Raw genomic sequence first — 24124 nt, 5'->3', positions numbered from 1 at the left:
AAGAAAAAAATTAAAAATGCTCTAAAGGAGTTTGTCCTGATTCATAGTTTTTCTGCAGTCTCAGTCTTCTGGAAAGTGACTGATGAAGCAAACATCAGCCTTAAGTTTATGTTCCACATCTCTTGGCAGAATGAAGAAGGAAGGATTTTGTTAAACTGTTGAAATCCCACTGCAGTTTTCTTGCTACTTAGGAATTAATAAAACTTTGGACTATTTAAAAAAACAAAACAAAAGAAAACAAAACAAACAAACAAACAAATCAGACAAATGCTTAATGTGTAGCTTGAAGACATCTACAACATTGGTCACATGCTGAGGTGCTCAGGAAGAATTCCAGCAAAGTTATTGTCCCTCTTTCTAACTCTCAGGCCAGGAATATCTTTCTATATCAAAAAAATGCTAAAGGCACTAATTTAAGAGACACAAATGTTTCATTGTAATCAGGAAGAAGAATATACTTTGAAAAGAATAATCTAATTGTGTGGGTAGCTAAGATTATGGGATATCACTTGCCTTTTCTTAGTGTTTTATGGAAGCTGAGAATCACAGAATCCCAGAAAAAAGAAAGAATCATAGAAAGAGCAGCCAATGGGAAAAGTACAGTCTGTTATGGACAATCTTTACAAAATGCAGTGGGAGCTTTGTTTTACAGCTTCAAAGGTAACACCAACACTTCAGATTGTGAGGCTAAAGATATCCATCGTAAAATAGTTTCCCTTCCCACAAAATCAGCAGTACAGTAACCATGGTCTTTCCAGAGCTGCTTTGCACCTGGTTGCTTCAAACATGGGCAGCGTAGGATAATTTTTGTAGATGAATGGTGAAATGTGGTGTAAAAATGAGGAAAACATCCTTCCTATCATAGAATGATAAAATGGCTTTGGTTGGAAGGCACCTTATTGAAAATCTCATTCCAATCCCCCTGCCATGGGCAGGGACACCTCCCACCAGACCAGGTTGCTCAAGGCCCCATCCAACCTGGCCTTGAACACTTCCATGGGAAACCTGTTCCAGTGTCTCAGCCCTCAGAGTAAAGAATTTGCTCCTGATATTTAATCTAAAACTCCCTTCTTCAAGTTTTAAACCATTTTCCCTTGTCCTCTGACTACACACCTGTGTAAAATGTCCTACCCCAGCTATCTTGCAGGCCCCTCATGAAATGACCGAGTAAGATGAGTTGTGATAAGTTCAAGCAGAAACATGAGGTCTTAGACTCTGAGATGCAAATAGATGGCTACCTGAGTAATTGGGAAATATACCTCCAGTTCCAGAAATATAATTTCCTACCAGCTAAAGGCTCATGTGTCACTGCTGTTCCAGCTGATGAATGTGCAAACTGATGGGTGGATGACTGGAATTAGCTGTGGGTGGGTGGTGGGAAGAATGGAATAAGAGGAGTGGGACAGATAAGAGCTACATGACAATAAAAAAAAAAAAAATGCCTTCCATTTCCTTCTTTTTCTTGGAAGCATAAAAAGAAGTATAAATTCAAGTACTGAATATGAAGATATCTGGTATGAAAATGTTCTAAAATCCTAAGAGGTGGCTGAAACATTTCTCATGGGACAGTGCACAGAGGTGTTATTTTGTTTTCAATTTGTGAAAGAAGCAAAAGAACGTATGGAGATTAATGAGGATATTCTTACAACTAGATAAAGCAGAACGATATCATGCACAGCCATAAACCACACTATTTAGGTGTCTAGAATAATTGCATTTTGAATTATGCAGAGCCTGGAAAGCTTATCTTCCCTGATCTCTTCAGTTTTTCAGGGGTTGCTGAAGCACAGAACAATGAAGCTGAGAGAAACTAAACCAAGCTACTAGGAATAAACAGAGGAATGGATTTTGGAAGCTGCTGGCTTTACATACACCTTACATACAAATCCACTTTTTGCATGTAACCCCAGACTAGAATATGTTGCAATGTAGAATATGTCCTGTCAGTCTAAGAGGAGCAGCCAGTAGTGGCTACAGATCCTTTCTTGGTTAGAAATATGGAAAAAAGTGGAATTATATGCTTCCAACTTCTGTTCATGAAAGCACTCAGAAGACAGAGGCAATATGAATTGACTTGGCAGAATCATTCTTCCAAGAAAGAATCTGATGGGATTCTGTACTTTTAGCTGCAATGGGTAGACATGAGCAAAAGTATAAGAAAATCCTATGCTCATGGCCAGAAATGGGAACATTCAACTTCCTCACTTACTCCCAGGTCATTCATTCAGGTATGTAACTGATACACAAACCTCACTTTACCTGTTCAGGATTTAATGGTGGAAAGCACCTTCTTGTGCCTCATTTGCCTCAATACTCTCACCAAAATCAATTGATTGTGCAGAGGGTTTGCAGGATCAGGCCCCTACTAGTGTAACTCTTTCTATTATTTAGGCTCAAAATATGGCTGAAGGTGGCTGCTAAAGTACATTAATTCATAATTACAGATCAGGATATTCAATTGAATTCAATCACCTTCTTGCACTGATGAAGATATAACTCTAATATTTAAATAAAATCCATACTTCAAAGTGCAGGACACAAATATTTAAAGAGTGATATGTTATAGGGAGCAATTTGCTACTGAGAGTTAGCAAAACGTCAGCATGTATTTTAAAATCAGGTCGCCATTGGTTTTGAAAATGTCAAATTAGGCAGATTTTGTTAAAAAATAATGTTTAGATCTTGCCCCAGAATGTTTCTTCTCTGTGATTCTAATTTGAATTTTGTTCAGTCCTTGGAGAAGTGATTCCCTTCTCCCATCTAAACCTAGCTCTCTGCCTCTAATATTTTGGACAAGTGAAAAACAGAAGAACGTATTTTGAATAAATAAAGTTAACATTCTTGTTAATACTTTTTTTTTTCAAATAAAAACTCACAGAGAAACAGCAATGACAGACAGTGATGTTTCAAGAACATGACAGCTTTTTTGTTCCTGTAGAATTACCATTGCATTAGTTTTCACTTGTTTGTAGGATTTTCCTTATGAGGAGAAAAGGAATTGCTCTTCAATCATGTCTATTATTTATTTTTTATCAAATACTGTTTGGAAGAGATGCACATTTTCTTAAGGTAAGAAAGAAAAATCATCAGGTCCCTCACAAGAGAAAAATAGTAGAGTTTTTTGTTAAGGTGTTTTAACTTAAAAAATTTGTACCATTTTCATCTGCTTTGTTTGCTTTGTAACAATTACTGAGAGATTCTGTAAAAAACATAATCTAGTTTAACACTGTAAAACTAGTTTTTTAAAAACACAGGTTTAAGAATTTAATTTAAGAATTAGTTTAAGAATTTAATGGTCAAAACTTGAAAAATACAGAATAGCTTTATAGGGTAAAATGTAGTTGGCAGTTTAGACAAAAAATCAAAACAATTTCTTTTCTATATGTGACAGCTATTCCATATTTAATCCAAGTGTGACAATCGAGTTCCCATAATGTACTATTCAAGGCAAAAGGTTTTGTTTTTTGGCTCAGACACAGGGAACAACTGCCAGGAATAAAGACTGCAATTTTTAACTTTATGTAAGGGACAGAGAATGTCATTTGTTTATCAATTTTATCAGTGTTTACCAATATTTATCAAGAGAGAAAATAAGAATGCATGAGAGCACTTTTTAGTAAATTGCAATCTGGAGAAAGTCACATATGCTGAGTGCTATTATGTAGTGTGTACTCATGGACTGTTGACTATGAGCTGCTACCAGGACACAAACAAGCAGGAATCTTGTCCTGCTTCAGGTAGAGTACTTTAGAAATCAGTGGCCATCCTGTGCTTAACCAGTCATAAAAAAGACACTTAAAAGCTTGAAAAACTGTAGACGTTATGCTCACAGTTTCCTCAAAGATAGGCAAGTCTTTCTATTTATACCAAAATATTAGCTTTCTTGTAACTCTGAGTTTTCACCTAAAGTTAAAACCAATATGTGTAGGTAAGTGGCTAATTCCATGAATCCCAGACCTTTGTAGAAAGTAATTTCCATGTTTTGGTCCCACCAGAGACATTTCTTACTGTCTTTGGGTGGTTTCTCTGTATAAAGCAGATTACCAATGAAATACTTTCCCAAACCTATGGGACGTAGCTCAAGCAAGTTTAAATACAAAGATGTGATTTCATCAACTTTGGCTTATTTGCCAGTGCCAGTGTACATTCCTCTGAGCCTCAGGGATATGGCAGCATTTTGAAGAAAGTATGGGAATGAAGAATAAAAATGGCATATTTAAACTTTGCCTGAATCGTGAATAGCTTCTATATCAAGGGAGAATAGTAAAGATTCTAATATACAATAATTATTCATAAACATCGCTTACACTACAAATTCAGCTGAATTTTGTAAGAATCTTTTTTCCTTAAAATGAATAGCAGTGAGGAGAGAATTCTTCCACATTTTTCTTTTTCAGGTAATTACATATTAAAATTCTTCATCAGGCTCTGTGATGGTGAAGGTTAATGTGACCTTTATAATTTGAGACAAAACTGACTATGTCCTTCATTTTTTTTTCTGCAATTTCACCATCCCTCTGCAGTGTGAAGCAGTCCTTACTGCTACAGGCAATATTTAAAGATAGAGGTATCCAACCCAGTAGACCAGGTTAAACAGAAGGAAGGACGTAGGAAAAAAGACCCTGGAGTAAGAGTCCAGTTCTAAGATGTCTATGTGAATCCGTCCTCTCCTCCATGAGCCTGATTTACACTCTTCATAACAACAGAAAAAGCTCTGGCAGTCTTTCCCATCCAGGCATTCATAGACACATGCATCTTCAAATTCTTGCCAATACATGGCATTGTTCAATGTGATGACTGTAGCTGGTGGTCTCATGTCAAGTACAGAATAATTCTGAGGAGAGAAAAAGAAACCAACAATCTGATAAGTTTCCATGGATGATGAAGACCAGAATTAATAATCGTGGGAAATAAAGTAACTGGGAGCTGAGAATATGAGGTCAATACTATAGGAATTCAAGGCTTAGATAATATCTGTGTTTTCTTCAAAAGATGCCTTTTCAGATCAATTTCCATTGATTGTAGAACGGCAATTTAAATAATTCTAAGTGTATTTCCCCCTTGGGTAACTCAGGTATATATTTCCTAATATTCATTTGGCCACACTTGGGAGTTCACTTACCAGTCAGAATATTATTTGCAAGTTCCTTTAAACACTTGCAGCTACTATGCTTAAGAATGGATTCTGAAAAAAAAAATATGTTCCCCTTCCCCATTTCAGTACAGAACAATTTCCACTTAGTATAGCTGCATTCACTGCCTCTTAACAATACCATGGTTTATAAAAACAGATATAATCAGCAATAGTAACAATAGTGAGGATTTCAAACCCCCATTCCTAGACATGTCCTCTTAATACTTATCACACTAACCAGGCTCAGAAATAGGACACTTTGATGTCACACATCCTCACAGTACCACTCGTGCCTACAGACCTCTCCTTTTTCAATGCACTCCCTATTTACACTTTGTCAGATTTTCTGTCATGCTGCTTCCTTCTCTTGGAAGCTGCTTTCTCACCACCCTGACAAAGCAGACTCCAGCCCTTCCAGCAGAGTTGTCAGCACCCTGGGGACCCTACCTCTCCCTGTGACTGCTCTGAGCATTACCTTTGCCTTCAGGAGGCTGCTGGGCCTCTACTACCAAGCCAGGCATGCCTCTGCATCATGCCTGCTGGCATTCTGAAGGGTGCTTTGGATTCCTGCTTCCACATTTGTTATGTAAAATACACAACATTTCCTGTTGAAAGTATTGAGGCATATCTGAAAGCTTCCATTGTCTATGTGAAGCAGAACAGTTCTAAGACTGATGTGCCTCAGGGGTAATTTTTGTCTTTCTATCAGCTTTGTGTCAACCCAAATGATATTGTTACCCATCTTATTATAAATAGTGGTCCCTGAGCTAAGACCTTGGTGTGGCATCCCTCTGCTTAGATGTTGGCATCCCCATAGGTAACATAGGTAACTACATCTGAACAACTACCCTATGGTATCTGGCCAATCACTTATCCATAAGTATATGGATAAAATCTCTCAGGTGCCCTCTGCTGTGGGCTGTAAACAAATTTTAATTTAGAAGTGGATTATTGCAAATTTCTTTGATATGAATGACTTTAACTTTAAGATTAGATGACACAGACGATGCCCTCATGATCTTCTCTGTCATTTATAAAGTTTCAGGTGGTCAATATCAGAGTTTTACAGTGTGTTGCCACATGGAGAAAAGTTATTTTACAAAAAATCTTTTGTAAATTTTTTTTTTTAAATGTAGCACTCTGGAGAGAAAAAAAGCTATGACAAAAGTATAAATAGAATTCTGCTATACCACCGTGTCACATGTTTTTACTCTCTTGCAGGCCTTTATGAAAAGTTCCTACTTGGGGATCTAATTTTTCTATTACTGGCTTCAAAACTTATGTTAAAAAAAGAATGGCTACTATAGATCTCTCCAGTTTTGGTAAGTGAAAAGAACTATGTGGCCTGGTAAGGCAAGGGAAACTTCCTCACCTATCAATAGCCTGGGGTTCAGGGTGCTTTTTGGTTTAAGGATTTTTTAATTCTTTTGTACCAACTATCTGCTCAAGACAGAATTAAAAAAAAGTAAAAATCCCCTAATAAAACAAAGAGATTGATCTGATTGTTTTCATTTCTGTCAGATAGGAGGGGTCCTGAAGTGACTGACACCAGGTGAAGGTGGATGTTACCCACTGTGTCCTTTGAGGTTTGTGGAGCTGGGGTTAGGAGAAGAGAGGTGCACACACAATGGGTGTCAGCCCAGTACTGCCTGAGGCATCTGGCAAGGCAAGGTACTTCTCAAGTACCTTGGAAAAGGCAGTTCAGATGGTTTAGCAATGGTTTAGTTCTGTCCTTGCTCTTATTTGGATGTGATAGCTGGGATATAGACTATCCAACTAGCTGATAACTGGCCTTCTGAATGTTTTATATTTATAAATATTATTGTATTTATTCCGGTTTCATTTTCATACCTCCTAGAAACACAATTTTGTGCTGTTCCAACTTCATTACACTGTACATAATAGTTGTCTAGGGAATAGATTTTATTCCATGTGTAGATCTAGTACAACTAACTGTATTAAATTTGTGTGCCTGAATGATTTGAAAAATCACCTGAAAGCTTGCTAGAGACTTTACAAATATGCACAATTGATTTTTTTTTCTATGAAATCCAGTTAAAATTCCCTATAAGTTTATGACAAAATCATGCTTAATGCTAAATGTGATGAGAAACTGTAGCACAGTTAAAAGCAGACATAAAATTTCTGAGATATTAATAACAAACTGTATTGACACTTGACACTTCTCCATCCAAACTAATTTGGTAAGTTTTTAATAGAAAGAGTCAGCTACGTTTCTTTGTCACAGCAAAAATCAAAGTGACTTTCAACAAAAAAGCAAAATAATATTTATAGTGAAATCAGGGTAAAGCATAAGATAGCATTACAGCTTTATCAGGAATTACTGCAAATAAATATCAACCATATATCCAGGCCTCCATTGCTCTCACTGAATAAAAGCTTACTTACCATCACATGACCAAAACTGACATCAGGTAGCTTAAATAAAGATAAAAAAATATTCAGAAGAAAACATACTCATTGCTTCATACGTATCTAACTTTCAATTTTATATCTTAAACCAAACCTTTAAATGTACTTGTTTGTAAAACACTTCATGCTGCATATTCTATATTTTCAGCATAATAATCTGTACACTTTAAAACTGTATGAAACCTCAACACACCTAGTTTTCATCTACTTTAAGTCATTATTTAACCCATTACATTTATTTTTTTAGGGCACAATACCAAAGCAAGCATTTACTCTTGTGGTCCCTTAAACCTCATCAATGTCTCTCTCTTTCCCCCGTCATTGCTCACACGTCTAGAAGTACATCCTACTCACAAGGATAGTCATTACTTTTACATTCAGTGTTTCTATAGGAAGGTAATTTCTGTTTGATCATTAGCAAGTTCATTTTATTGTCTCATACATTTCTTTTGGTAACACTTGCCTTTTGTGTGCAATGCATTTTTACAAGAAGCTGTTAGAGTGTTAATGGTGTTTTCATTGACTACGTCTATGTCTTACTAGGCTCTAATTCTGTACTCGTTTCAGTTTTTCCTTCATTATTCCTTCTTTCAATCATTTTCTACAGCTCTTCATTTAATCGTGACCTATTACTACTTGCATTTATCCTTCTCTCTTCAATTTCCTTCTTCATTTCACTATTTGGCTTTGTATTTCCATTTTCAAATGTCCTTATTTCCTCTATTACATAAAATAGCATCCAACATTTTCAACTATTGATCTCAAACACATGAGATTTTCCACTGATCTTAAGTGTACAACCTACTACCCCTTCCCCATATTTACAGAGATTTTTTTCCTCCTTTATACAGTCCCTTCTCATTCTTTAGTCAATTATGAAATACACCAGGCAATTCTTCCCCCATGACTATTTTAATTGATTCTAAATAAGCAGCTTTTTGTGTGTGTGCATGTGTGTTTATTTCCAGAAGCATCTTCTCAACCAAAAAAGTAGCCATATAGAAAACCTTCTTAAGTTAACTCCTCTGATTTGGACTTAGGGAAAAAAACCCAACTTTGTGTGTAGGGCTAAAACCAAAAGCTGTTCTCAGTGGAGGCATGGAAATCCCATTTGTAAAATTCATAAATATTTCTAGACCTGCTAAGGCATGAAATAGCAGATGCACTTGAATATACATTGATGTGCCTATAATTGTGTAACAAGCTATGCAATGTTTCAGTGGGAGTCCTCTGAGTACCAGCCCAGTAAGCTGGAAAACAAAAGACATATAGGCAGGGTTGCTGCTTCATGGTCAGCAGGCAGCTGCTGCTAATGAAAGACCTCACTTAACAGACACATAACTGCTTTTATTGTTACTGTGGGTAACTATTTTCCACCCATTTTCAGGGTAGATAACACCACAAACTGGGAAGAGCTTGAAGGAGTGCTGCATCATGGGCTTATAGGCTGTCATCGAACAGCTCTCTGCTCTCTGAGCCAAATAAATTCTGGAAAAGAAATTAAATACTCCCATCTTACCGACTTTTTCTTCTTCGTACAGTTTGGTTTTCTGCAACTTGAGTAGTAGTTGAGGGTTGCATACTCCATCAGAGCAGCAAAGACAAACAGGAAGCATACAGTCACAAACAAATCCATAGCAGTGACGTAGGAGACACGGGGTAAGGACTTTCTTGCAATGGTACTCAAAGTCGTCATGGTCAATACTGTGGTGATGCCTGCAGGGAGAAACTTGATTTAATTGCATGCAATGTCATTTCTCCATGTTGCAGAAGAGTCTTTGGAAACAAACGTACAAAACAGAAATCCAAAGTGTGCCCAATTTATTAATTTAATTTGGTAATATTAAAAAAATAAAAGAAATAAAAAACAACATCAGCACAGCCAGTGATATTTTATAAACAAAGATTTCCTGAGATATTTATATTCATATTTGCAAAAGTGACCTTTTCATGCCTCTCAGTATGCTTTTCTTTATCTCTTCTTTTTTTTCTGCTCTCACTAGGGTTGAAGATGGGTGAGGGGCCAAGAAGAAAATTGCATTTTTGAAGGAAAGTGTAAAGCAGAAAGAAAAAAACAAGAAACGAAAACCATAACACAAGTAGAAATAAAAAATAAGTAACCTAGAAAACAGTGAAGAAAACACAGTCTTTTTCACAGCAGTGCTGCTCTGATGAAAGGTCTTGTGCTCAAAAAAGAGAAAAAGTGGGGGAAAAAAAGAAAAGGAATTTTCCTGTAAAATTCTGACAATGAGTTTTGAAACGATGTTTTCACACTGCTGATTTCTTGGAAGTCCTTCACTGCCATTTTCCTTCTGAGTAAGTGAAAACAGACTCTCATATGAACTTCAGATGTGACCTTAATGGAAATAAGCTTTTTAATTCACACAAAGCCTTACATTTTAGATTGGTTCAGTAATAATGATCATAAAGGGAATAGCTTAGTGTGAAATATCCTGAAACAATAAAAACAGTTTAGAATGAAATCTATGGAGTGTCATTTATATGGCTTCTAGTAATTCATATAATTTCTCTTCATTCTTGAGGAATAGAAGTCTTTTATTCCCACTTTGGACTGATGCTTTTAATCATTTGTTATGAACTGAAAGCCTTCTGAAATAAAAAAAAAAACCAAAAAACCAAAAAAACCCCCACCAAACCACAAACAAAACAAAACTCCTTAATGTCTTGGGAAGAGAAATAAAGCTCTCACTCAAATATGCCTCATGAGAGAATCTACTCTAAAAAAAAGAAGATCATAAGGTAATATTTCTTTTTATAGTTGAAGTAGTATTTTGCAATGGCACAGAATGCTTGAAATAGCAATGACCGAAATTATGCCTTATTGTAAAATTACTTCCCACAAATGGCATTCTGGAGAGAAAGATGTATCTGTGGATTACTTTTGACTGCTTCCTGTTTATGAAGGAATTCCCATGTCTGATTTGTAGCATTTGATAGAAACTATAGCAATTGGCAAGAATAACTTTCCCCATTCAAACTGTTAGAATATCCTTCGAAGAGCCAGAAGGCAGATTATTGCCTGGACCTTAACCTTCTTGTGAATAATGATACTTGTATTCCTTAGCCAAAAGAAAAAAAATAGCCAAGATGAAAGCAGTGTTTATAGGAATTGGGAAATGTGGACTTTATATGTACCTTGGACATCTAAAAACTATTGGGAAATATTTTCTGTTCCCTGTAAACTGTGCCCCATCCCAGCCTTAGCAGATGTGGCTCTCTGGACCCTTCAGTAACAGCATTGTAGATAGATGATACTTTGAAAAATCTCCAGAGACAAACCCCATCCTCAGCCATTCATCACAGCAGTCAGTTGCAGATGTCCATGTGCAGAAGGTATTGACTCACTAGGTGTGATTTGGCCCTTGCTTACTATGGGTTAATTAAACTTCCACATGACCACGACTCAGACCTTGGGAGTCACGAACTTCAGAAGAACTGTATCCAGAAAATGACATACTCTGTGATATGAAATTAAGTTCGCTAACACCTTCTAATCCACATTTAGTATTTAAACACAAATCTGTCTTTTTCAGAGCCACATGTGCGTGTACTAGTTCTCAGCTATTTTACTACCTTTAAAAACTCCTCAAAACCTGTACTCTTCTTCAAGCACAGTATGCAGTATCCTTTTTGTATGGACACAAAGGCAAGTTTTCATTTCCCACAAATCCTATAATAGGATTTCAGATTACTTTAGGATACTTTTTTTTTATTAAAAGGCAAAAAAAAAAAGAAAATAAAGCAGAAAGAAGCTTGCAAAGTTCTGCACTGTTTTTTCTGAATGCTGTATTGACAATGCACTATTTTCTACAATTTTTCTGAAATGTACATAGAAATTTATATAATTTTTGACAAGGAGTATCATGCAAGTATCTGTAAAGATGATCAGCTACCAAAGTGACTATAGATAGAAAGGCAGAGAACTGAAAGAAAAATTGATCCCTCTGTATTTACGCACAGGAGTCCTCAACTCAGCCTGAGTCCTATATCTGTGTCTTATGCCTGAGAGTGGAATGCCTGCCCAAATCATGCCTGAGACTGTGAAAACCCAGAAACTCCAGATGAGAACTAAGGAAAACCAGCCCTGTAAATCAATATGTAAATGCCTTACTGACACAGAATCTGGGAGTTTTGGGTGGCTCTGGAATAATTTAGCTGATTGAAGCAAAGTAGATTCAACTAAATCTATAGACACAGCAATGGTATACAATTTATTTTGGTTTTAAGATATTCATAACTCCTAGACTCACTCTCTTTGACAACAAATCACATTTTGCTAGCAGAATACAAAACCCTGGGGAAAGGAAAGTGGAGCATTATCACAAGCCATCATAGTCTCTGGATTACACATCACATTTCAAATTACATCAAAGGCATGAGACAAGATTGCTGAGCACAGACAGAAACATCCAAAGGTAAAACAAATATATTTTTACTACCTTTTATGCAAAATATTTTTATGATACAAAATCTCATAGAAAGGCATTATTCTTCATTTAAACTGAAGCTTGAACTTGGAACCCACCTTGCATTATAAACAAACACGGAGCTTTTGAAATAATAAAAACTCTATGTTGTGTATCAGTTTTACATTTGATGCAGAGGCACAGGTTTTAAAATATTAAAATTAGTCTTGTGGGAGTACCTCCACAGAGCAAAGAGAAAGCAATTGCATGACACGGTACAGTTTTGTAATCCTATACATTTATCAGTTAGAATACACAGATAGGCACAGATGAAAATGCAGTATCTGCAATTTTCAAAGAGTCTATCTAGATTCTATGCCCTTAGCTCATTTTATCTCATGCTAAGCAAATTCATTTTGTTGAGTGGTTTCAAATGCAATAAACCTTGCCAGATGAAACTGTTAAGTCTCTCACTTTGGGGAAGCCCTTATGGTAAAGAGAGCTTTGTATTTTTTATTGAAATTCACAGTGCTCTTGAACTGTCTCTTTCAACAGAATTTTAATATCAGCCAGGGACAGCTTTGAAGTAACCAGCTTTAACATTTCCAGGTAGGCAGGTGTAAGTGGGAGCTTACAAGTTTGTGTATAAATACTGTTTTGTGACATTTATATTCTCTGAGCAAATATACTGCTTAATAAATCAAACGGGACTGTCTGAGAGATCAAATGATGTAGGGATACATAATGCATGAGAACACTTTAACCTTTACATCATTGGCCTAAGCAGTTATTTAAAATTATTAGTTTGAAAGCTCCTTACTGGAAAACAGTATGCAAAATAGCAGGACCTTCTGTGTTAGAAAATATTTGGCTTATTTTTTCTTAACTTTCTAAGTAGAGGAAAAGCGTTCTGCTTTCACCCATGATACCAGTTGCTTATAAACTTAATTCCACCAACTTTGGTCTGGCACCTGTTTTGATCAATTGCTTGTTTTTCAAGTGAGTTTAAGGTGGAATGACAAAGAGAGCAACGTACATTTTTTTAATAAACAACAACTGTAGCTTCTTTTACACCAACACATTGATGGCCTTGGTACCTGCTCTATTTTTTTAAACTGCAGTTTGAAGTTGCTCCGTAGCAACTGCCTCGTCCTATTACACATTACACCCATTTTGGAAACAGCAGGAGGAAACTGGGATGAAAGCTACAGTTTACTCTAATTCCCTTCATCTTCAAGGAAAACAACCTATTCTTTTCCAGATTGCAGCTTTTCTTCATAATCTTGCTGGTTGCTCTTGGCTTTGAACATGGACATAGGAACATTTTGATTACTAGAGACAAGAAAAAATAGCAAAGGGACATTTTTTTTCACCTGTGAATGAAGAGCAGGATAACTTCAGATCACTAAACACAGTTCTTATCTAACACTCAAAGTCTATTTCCAGTTTCCCACAGACTCTCCAAGTGGCCTGGAGTGAGTTAGATTACCACTATGGGCCTCAGACCCTCAAAAAGTATGTGAAAAAGGGACCATCATGCCAAGTTTTTGAAGAGACCTTTGATACCTCTGGATAGTTCTGCTGAAAGGATACTTATAGTTTTGTTTTTTTCCCTCACAAGCAAATACCCTGATTGCATTTATTTTTATCAGCTCAGAAATAGCTTATTACTCAGTGTTATTCAGAGAGAGGTAAAATTTGTCCTTAATGTAACTGTGAGCAGTTGCCAATAACTTATGAAATTACTAACTTCAGACAGTGAAATATTTCCCAGCTGCTAGCCCTCAACATTAATGTAGCTATACTTGGGGCAGGTTTGGTGCACTGAATCTACAATTCGTTTCAACTAATTAGCAGGATGATTTCAGTGGTTTGCCTTTGGCTGTATTACTCACAGTTTAACCGTATGGCACCATCCAAATGTGAATGTGTGCTGTTGCACTGACAGATTTTTAAGTTGCCTTATCCCAGCAGACCTTCAGTAAACTATGAACTGCTTACTGCATCCCAAGAGTCAACATGGTATTACCAGTTTGGGACCAACAGGACTTGTCACAAAAAGACGTGGCTCCTGTATATATTATCTTCTCATCATCTGACTTTGTTTATTAAAAAATTAAAGTTTAGCCCAGTAATATATATTCTTCGTCAGAGTTTTAGAAATTAGTCATGATAGTGACTTGGAACATCTCATTTTTTATGTTCTTACTTCAAATTCATGGCCTCAGTACATGAATACATTTTTTTGTCTAAAGTTCCTGTTACCTGAGAGAATGAAGCAAGGAGAGTCACACTGTTGTGATTACTGATCTAGCCTACTTCTGTGACTAATTAATTGGAAACAGAGCTGTGTGGTATGGGGAACTTCCCTCAGGGAGAGGGTATGAACACTGCTTCCAGAAAATCAGTAATGCAAACTGTTAGACACCTTTCCACCCTTTCTTCTTAAGCATTATGAAGGACAACCAAAATGGATGCTGTGTGGCTCTCTGAACACACATGGTGCTTCAGACTCCTAGTTAAAAAAGATGAAGGATAGTCAATCTTTCCTTATCTTCACTGAGTCACTCAATTTAAGAAGTAAGGAGTTCAGCAGAGAAGTCAAAAGTCAATAGCTCAATTTTCTGGCCATCAGAGGCAAGTCTGCACAGCCAGAAACAAGCAATCATACAGCTGCTTTCTCTTCACGTATGTATCATCTTCACACTGTCCTGGAGCTGGAGGGGGTCACAGAATAACTATAAATCTTAGTGTCTGTCATGCTGGTGGAGCCGCAGTGTAAAAGCACGTGGGTGCATGAAGGGAGTGAGGACTGGATACTCCTTGCTTGGAAAATAGCCTCAGAAAACTGAACCTACTTGATGCCACATGACTTAACAATAGTCAGAAGTGCTACATTTGTTAATTTTACAACCTCCCAGAGCATATCCATCAGGTTATGGTCTTTTTTTGGCCTCAGACAAAATTAGGTTTTATACATGTGATGTATGAACATGGCTGCTTGCAGTTGTCTTATTGCAGGTTCTCTGGAACTTTTCTTTCTACTGATACTGCTGTCGATGTCACTGAGAGATATGTTCTGGGTTTCAATGGATGCCCCTTGCCAATCACAAAGAATCAAAGGTGATAGAATCTTCCCCTAGGAACCTGTCTAAGGACTGATAGCAGGAATGGCTGGCATACTGCTTCATTGCTTAAATAAAGGTTAGTGAGAGAGTTACACTGAGAGGATATTTTTGGTAATGTATTCCTTCTATGATTCAGCTGAAAGTTACTAAGCTATTAAAGTATTATAAGTTTGGGGAAGAAAATATTTGTAAGGTTTTTGTATGAGTGAAGGACTTATAAAGTGGAAATAGACTTAAAGACAAGTTCAAGAGATTTACCAACTAAAATCTCATTTAGAGTGACCGGGCTTCAAAATCTCTTTAACACTTACATTTTTATTTTCCCCTTCAGGGCCTTTAAGCTAGAAACAATGACACCCTCAAAATTGGTGGCTGCTCAGATTTATTAGTGATGGAGAGGAACAGACTGAAATGAGACAAATAAATATGAACAACTGTATAAAGGCTGTGCTGTCACATGTTGTGGAATGTTCTTTGCCGCTCCCGCAGTCACACAAGGTGTCTTCCTCCTTAGATTAAGCAGAGCAGCTCTCCAGGGCATTTGAAAAAGAGCTGGCAGAAATGGATTCACATACAAGTAACCACCATTTCTAGTAAATGCCTAGTTACTTGAATGAAAAAGGATGAGGAGCTCTGAGTACTCTTGATCAGCTGCTTAGGGGAGTGGGAGACAGAGGTGGTTTGCACAGATGGCCTCTCCTACATCAGGATGGAACACAGGCTTTGTTGGCACTAAACAGCACCCAAGCACAGGGTGCTCACTGCAGGTGCCTTCACGTGTCCCACAGGGAGGTGCAGCCTGTCCACAGCTCTTGTCCTCCAGCCTTTCCTTGCAGCAGTATCATCTTCTTAACCCCAGGGACTCAGTTGTTCCTATGAATGCTTCCTGTCTGATTTCAGTCTGAAAAATCAGGCAGGTCAGTTTTTAATGATTTGTTCTTTCAAATAGAAATGATCTGGAATGTTGAGCTGGTTACCTGGAGAGACTTTTTAACAAGTTAAACTCCCACAGGATCAAGAAATTATTATCTGGATATGATAATTCTTGCTCCTGAAAACAGGCAGGCTAGCACTGACATAAGCTTCTCTCTTTTCCTGGACTAGAAGGTTTCTGAATCAGTGAGTATTAGCAGTCCTGGCAAACAGTTTGGAGTAAAATGCTTTCATTTCCATTCTGATGTACACCCGTAACTTGCTTTTACACAGCCCTATGACTTTGATACTGGCAAAATCTGCAGGTTTTTCTACATACATGAGAATAAATGGGCAGCAATACTAAGTGTATCCTAAAGCACAATGCCAAAATACACATGCTGGTCCTGATATAAATGAACTGCTGGAAAATCTATAGCAGCATAAATCCCCATAATCGATGAAAAATATCGATACTCCTAGTGTGATTAATTTTAAGCACACAAGTTAAAACCCTTTGCATGAGTTTATATTATTATATCCCATAATTTTCTGTACGTAGAAGACATAATGCCCTGTGGGAGAGAGTTTCAGAAGGGAAGAAAGCCAGAAATGATGTTAATTTATTCTTCAAAAATGTCACTAAAATATCATACTGAGAAAAAGGCAACCAACATTAATTCTAGAATGTTATGTAAAATAGGTGTCAGTGTCATTCCCAAAGGTCAAGGTAGTTTACTTTTAATTATCCTGTTAAAAGGAGAAAGCCAGATGCTTCGGTAACAAGTAGATCTGGATCTGCAAAATGTGGCAGCAATAATCCAAAGTATATAGTTAGTGGTCTCTTTGAAAGGAAGTTGACATCTTCAAATAATAATATAGTAGAAACCATGCAAAGACAGCAGAAAAGGGAATTGCTAACAACTTACCTAATGCTGTTCTTGCTGGTGTGGCATCTTTTTTAATCCAAAAAGATACCCAGGAAAGAACAACTGTTAATATACAGGGAATGTATGTTTGAATAGTAAAATATCCCATTCTTCTGCTTAAGTCGAAGTATATAGTCATGACCACATAATCACCTGCAATAATAGAAAAGAAAATAAATTGACATTCTGCTGAGATACAAATGGTTGTTTATTGAGCTGCTAATTTTTAAGCTTCATAAAAACACTGTATATGAGATATTTCTTAGTGTTTTGAGAGCATCTGTGCAGCAATGATTACAAGAAATAGAATTCAAATGAACCTTTCAATTTTTATTTCCTTTAGTTTCAGGCCTCTGTGTAAATGTTGGCCTATTTGGAAAAGCAGAGGCTCTTAGTAATCATTCTGGACAAGTAAATTTTTGAAAGGCATCTTGGCTTTCCAGACTTGATATTTCTGGATGGCTCCATGACCACAGACATGAAACTACTATCACTCAGCAGATACTGTAACCAAGACACATCAAATCCCTTCTTCTGCAACCTGTGTCTGCCCTGCCATGATTTCAGGTTCAAGTGTCTTTTATCTTATTTAGAGACATGAATCAGGCAGAAGGGATCTTTATGGCAAGTGTAGTATGCACATGAGAATGCCTTTGCATAAGAAATCATTTGTAGACACTACAGCCTCAGTGCTGCTAGAAGAGGTCAGACTGCATACTTTTAAAGGACTCATCATTAAAAATCAAGAGTCTCTTTTTGTCAGCATTCCTGTTTCAAAGCAATTGTGGCCACTTGTAGTATCTGTAAATTCTCATACAAGAAGCCTGAATATGGAGTTCTGCTCTGATTCATAAAGTATTCTGCTCTGATTAATAATTTCAAGAATTCTGTGAGAAAACTAGCTTATCTCACATGATATTATTTTCTGTACTGGATCTTTTCTGCTAACCCTCAGGACTCCAAGGGGGATTATAATCTATTCCTCTCTCTCTAATTAGTAGAGGCCACTGACCTTGTCGCCTCTCTCCTAACTAACAGCTCCCTCAGACAGTCACAGTTTTTAAGAGTAATGAAACTGAACTGAGACCAATTTCTGTACTTAGCGTGAACTATCTTTCTTCCATTTCAAATGTGACTAGGAGTTTATATGGCTGAGAACTTTTCTGGGTTTTTGTCTGACTACTTTGCATTTGACATGCTAAATTATATTGCAACTTGACTTTCTAGAACACATTTGCAGAAGACATCATTTGCAACAGGTAGTTAAGTCTGGCCTGTTACAGCAACCTATCAAACTACTGAAGAAAATGGTGGCACAGAGGAATTAATCCCCAAAGGAATGTACATCCAAGTCACCCAGGTAGAGGCACAATGGGTTCATTATTAAGGGACATTGAAACTGCATCTTTGAGTAGCAGAGAGCATATGAACAAAACCATTTAATCCATTGGATTTTTTTACTATAGCTCAAAATTACACAGAAAATAAATGTATTCAGTAAAAAGAATTTCCACTCAAAGAATCTCATAAGACTGCTATAAGATGAGTGAACTGCCATAACGTACAAAGTCAAAGTTAAATAAAAATCTGAGGGAGGGATTTGGGCAGAGAAACTTAGAAGAAGGAGTTAAAAGGAAAAGTTTCTGTTACGTACATCGTTTTGTAGGTAGATGTTTTTTAAAGAGGTTGATAAGCCTGTGGGTGCTTTCATCATGTTTGTTAGATGTCCATGTGCATTACCATGAGTGGGGGCCAGTGTGACCCCAAGAAGCTGGACAGGTATTTCAGAAGCCTTCTGCATTTGTCATAATGGGACAGAGCTTTAATGTGAGAACTTGCTGCTGTTATGAGTAGGAAGTGTTGCAGTACATCATGGCACAGTGAGCCTCATGGCCTGTTCATAGCCTAAGGGTTATTTTCATTCCACTCATCTCCAGCCCTTGCTCCATGGAGGGAATGGCACCAGGGAACAGATATGGATGAGTAACTGTCTATTGGCTTATTTTTAGACTACATGAGCTCCCTAATCTGCTTCTCTCTCACCAAAGAAAGATTTGCACCACTGACTGAAGTGTTTCACAAAAATAACAATGAGGACTCAGGCTTTGTAAGCCAGTTTTTTTAATGGCAGGAACTACTCAACAACCATGGAAGGAAAATTATGGTAATATTTCAAGCATTGTCTGTCAGTGCAGAAAGATGAGCCAAAAAAAAAAAAAAAAAAAAGAAATCAGACTCTATAGGATACGTGCTGAGCCTTTATATTTCTGTTATTCAGTTATTGTATTTAGAACTGCATGTTTATGACTAAAATGCTTGAGGATGGCAAAAAAGCAAAGCAATCTTCAGACTCCTCATGCACAACTGTATGTGATACACACAATTCAAGTACACACACAAGTCACTGCTCCTCTGAATGGTATCACTGTGATATCCAGGACAGTGATTGAGATTCAGGCTATATATTGCATAGAAAAATACTGGCTAGTAAGGCAGAGTCACTGCCTCCAAGGTCTTCTACTGAGATAAACATGATAAAATGAAAGTGGGAGAAAATTATGGAGCCTTTCAACTCTTTAGCAGACAGGAACTGATGAAGAGATTAAATGACACAGACTTTGTCACCCATTTAGTCACAGTTTCAGTATATTTCAGGCAGTGTTCATTTCACCAGATTTTAGAGATCTAGAAGGTCAGTTCTACAGATGACCTGTTCACTGTGGCCTCTGTTCTGTACTTAATGAAGATAAATTTGTACTCTTAGTATATTGTTTGTCTAATCTGTTTTAGAGGTTCACTTCAGGAAGTGAATATGCCCCAAACTTTTCCATTTCTCTACAGTGACTGAAAAAGAAGAATGACTGATTCAGATGTGGACAAAGACATCGTAGACACTTTCAGGCAATCCAAGGAGTCAATCAAACCCCTTGATTCCATGGTAAAAGCTACAATGGGCTACTTCTGTGAGGGTGCTGAGGTTATTTTACTTAAATATAATAAACTTAACCTACTAAAGGGTATTTTTGTTGTTCTTCTTCATTTTGTAGTTAAATTTGGTGCATTCATCCTTGAGGACTTGAACAATTTCTCTGCTTGCTCCTCTGCTGGCTGGCTTGTTAGCTTGCTTCCTTATTTCTCTCTCCCTTGATCTTTATTTCAACAGAACTATTAATTTCTCTTTATTTCAATGAAAAACCTGTCAAGATAGCCCTTCTCTGCTGAATATCTTTCCAGCAAGCTAAAAAAACCAAGCTGTGACTCAGTTGAATTTTACAAGGAGCTGCAAATTCCCAAGTATCCAACAAGGACCCATGGATGCCTCACGTGAATTCAATGAAAATGAAATCCTACAATAATATCTGGATGCATTCATTTATCCACTAATCTGTTTTCACTTCTGAAAGCCATGCAAAGAAGTCTTACAATGAAGACAGATCCAGGCCTACAGGCAGCATCTGTGCATACAGCCCTACATACTGTCCCTTTTGTACACCAATTTATGGGGACACAGTGACAGATAACATACCAACAGACTGGGAAAATTATTTAGTTCAGTGGAATGAGTGCTCTAGAATGGAAGAGGAGGACTTCTGGTTCTCCTACAATGCTCTAACCATGCTTAGAAAGGATGCAACTTAGAGATGATGAATGCTAGGGAACTGCATTCCAGCTCCGTCTTGAAACACAGAGCCTCAGCTGGAAGCACTCATGTTGTGACTGCTGTCAAAGGCAAGCATGTTCCTGTGCAGCATATACATTTTTCTTTAATAGCTAACAATAAATTAAAATTTGCAATTAAATTACTATTTCAGTTCTTCTGTCCTCCTGCAAGCCATTTTCTGTTCAGATTTTCTCAGCATACAGAAGAGCCACCATGCATGTGCTATGGCTGCTTTCCTCAGTGCAGTGCTCCAGACTGCATTTATTATTGTGATTACAGTCTAAATTACTCCTTCCAGAAGTAATTATTCTCAGTGTATCTAAAAGACCTTGTCTGCAGCTTAAAGGAAAATAAACATGACAGATACATTTCTGACTTTCTCTATACACACAAAATAATTCATACAAAGAAACTCTCCTCTCTTCTGAAAAACCTGACCTACAGTTCATCCTGTATGTCCTGAAGGCAGGAGCAACTCAAAGGGCATAAAAAGCTTTCAAGCCCTTTGCTCAGTGCCTCCTTGCTCCTTCAACAGCCTTGACTGCCACTGCTGAAAGAGGAGCTGAGGCTGATTGTGTGACAAAGCCCTGCAGTGCAGACAAGATGGAGAAAACCTCCTTCCATACTGCATATCATTAAATCAGTGTATTTTGTTTAAAAGTGATCACACAGTGATTGCCTAGCTAGGGACCACTGGAATACCCAATACCAAAAAACTTCACTTTGAAGGTCAGAGAAGAGTACTACTTTTTAACAGCTTAAATAATTTCCCAGGAACGCAAAGTAACTTTTAGCTGAACCATTAGATCATTGATTCACTGAAATAATGAAAATTACCTCAAGGCAAAATAATGCCCAAACATTTTTCTATAGAGAGAGCAAAGGATTCATCCGGAGGCAGCAAATTTAGAGTAATAGGAATAGTGTAGCAATGCTTCCCATGAAACCAAGATGACTGCTGTCTGTGACCCATAGGACTTGTATTGGTTTAACTTTCTACTTTGAAAGCAGGACACTACTTAGAGCAATAATAATTTTTAAAGGAATAACTGCTGTGGATTTTAATGAACAATGCAAAGTATTGCCTATTTCCTTTGTCTTTTGCAGGCTAAGGGTATGGTTGGCTGAAGCCCTGTAATTTTGCCTGCATTGCACCAAGAACATCTTACTTAAAGGTAAAATGTTTGAGCAGAATGCAATTGTTTTGGTTTTTATTAAAGAAAATCTGTAAAAACTAAAATACTATACTGTAAATCATTTATTTACTCAAACTTACTATGGTATCTTATCATACATTTTCATTTATCCTCCCATTATAGTCTGAGGCTAACAAGTACTACAGTCCCAATTATCTTAGAAATAGTTAAATAAAGTATGACTTTTCAAAGACTGCAAGGTGAAATTACAACACACAGAGACCAGAGAGCAGAGGGCAATTTCAGCATGAGAGTGAAGGTAATGTGCTAATTTTCCATCACTAGAACTTCAGAATTATCACAGAAGAATAGAATCATAGAATGGTAGAGGTTGCAAGGGACTCCTGGAAAACATCAAGTCCAACCTCCCTTCCCCTAGAGCAAATCACACAAAACCATGTCCAGACAGGTCTTGAAAATCTCTAGAGAAGGAGACTCCACAACCCTTCTGGGCACCCTATTCCAGGATTCCATCAATCTCATAGTAAAATAGTTTTTCCTCATATTGAGGTGGAACTCCCTGTTTCCCCGTTTTCCTGTTGCCCCTCATCCTGTCACAGGGCACCACTCAAAAATAGACTGACCCCTTCTTGACACACACCCTTATTTATAAACATTAGTAAGATCCCCTCTCAGTCTTCTCTTCTCCAGACTAAACAGTCCCAGGTGTCTCAGCCTTTCCTCATAAGGCAGATGTTTCAGTCCCCTGATGATTCCTGTAGACTGCTGGGCTTTCTCTAGTATATATCTGTCCCTCTTGAACTTGGGAGCCCCAAACTGGACACAATTCTGCAGATGTAGTCTCACTAGGGCAGAGTAGAGGATGACTTCCCTCGACCCACAAGGCACAATCTTTTTAATGCACCCCAGAATAGCACTGGCCTTCTTTGCCACAAGGGCACGTTGCTGTCCCACAGGTAACATTGTCCACCAGTACTCCAAGGTCCTTCTCCCTGGAGATGCTTTCCAGCAGGTCAACCCCTAATCAACACTGGTGCAAGGAATTATTCCTCCTCAGGTACAAGACTCTACATTTCTTTTTGTTGAATCTCTTTAAGTTGCCCTTTGCCCAGCTCTCCAGTCTGTCCAGATCTCACTGGATGGCTGCACAGCTCCCTGTGTATCAGCCAATCCCCCCAGCTTCATATCATCAGCAGACTTGTTAAGGATACACTCTGTACCTTCACTGAGTAAAACTGGACCCAGCACTGACCCCTGGGGAACACAGGTCACAGTCACAGAGCTCCAGTTGGACCCTGCACAGTTGATTGCCCCCCTCTGAGCAATATTGTTTAACCAGGGATTAGTGAGGGGTGCCAGAGTTTATCCATGTTGTCATGAGAGTTTGATTAAAGAAAAAATGTCCTATTCATTAAAATGAAGGCTCACATGGTGTGTCACCAGTATTTTTTTGTTGATCACTGAGACCACAGAGGGCACACTGAAGCATCTTCCTTATTATCTTAATGAATCAGATTTACTTCACACTGAGAAAACAAAGTATCTAATCTTCCGTGGTTTTATAAAATTTTTTTTAGTTTTATTTGGAAGCCAAAAGAAGACCCTATTTAATCCTGCCATTCACTAGTCATTTCCCCCAGCCTGTTTCCTGATCCTTGCTATCTAAAGCTCTATTTTGTCTTTCCTGAACTAGATTTCCCTGCTTTCTAAGTAAGCTGAAATTTTTTTACTCATTTGGCCACTGACTTTTAGTCGTCCAGGATCTTGTCCTTTCATCACAAATGCCTTCATTTACTATATTTCCCTCTGATATCAGGGTAGAACTGCAATATTTGAAAACAACTAGTTCAGGCAGGAGACCACTGCTGTTGAATACATTGGTCAGACAGCTGAGAAATCAAATCATTAAAAAAACAAATTTTCATCAAAGTCATTCTGCATAGGAGTTTTTGCAAACTGTTCACCAGAGAGATGTTTGAAAGGGATGCATGCTGCCATGGTAGAGCTGGTGTCAACTGGAGATGTGTAAGTTTAAGGTCGCAGATTTTGCACTATTGGGAAAGAATATCTCAGCTCAGAATCAGGAAGAAACAGACTGGTGCGAAACTCAACCCTGCCTACTTCAGAATAGAAATGTTCTTCAAATTCAGACAGAATAGTCACTTGCACAAGGCCTCTTCACCATCATCCCCACCCCTCAGACACATGCCAAATGGAAGTTCAGGCTATCTTCTTACTAGCATTACTGAAATGAAAGCAGATGGATCAGGATTTCATAAAGAAAAGAAACCCAAGGCCAACAGCATTGTTTGTGCTTGTAGAAATCATGTTCAATTATAAATA

The 24124-nt window shown here is 37.6% G+C and overlaps 1 protein-coding gene across 1 annotated transcript in view; it reads right to left on the bottom strand.

Moving 5' to 3' along the window:
* Window positions 1-1029: 1029 nt before the first annotated feature.
* Window positions 1030-24124, bottom strand: part of GABRG3 (gamma-aminobutyric acid type A receptor subunit gamma3) — a 307408-nt gene continuing 284313 nt past the window's right edge. The window contains exons 7-9 of the mRNA XM_071746540.1: window positions 16964-17116; window positions 9087-9283; window positions 1030-4834 (exon numbers count right to left, since the gene is read on the bottom strand). Coding sequence (XP_071602641.1) covers window positions 4556-4834; window positions 9087-9283; window positions 16964-17116 — 629 coding nt within the window. The 3' untranslated portion in view covers window positions 1030-4555. The remainder of the gene's footprint in view (window positions 4835-9086; window positions 9284-16963; window positions 17117-24124) is intronic.

Source organism: Heliangelus exortis, chromosome 1 (genome assembly GCF_036169615.1).
Source record: "Heliangelus exortis chromosome 1, bHelExo1.hap1, whole genome shotgun sequence".
Taxonomy (NCBI): Eukaryota; Metazoa; Chordata; class Aves; order Apodiformes; family Trochilidae; genus Heliangelus; species Heliangelus exortis.
This window is presented reverse-complemented; position numbering and strand designations above follow the sequence as displayed.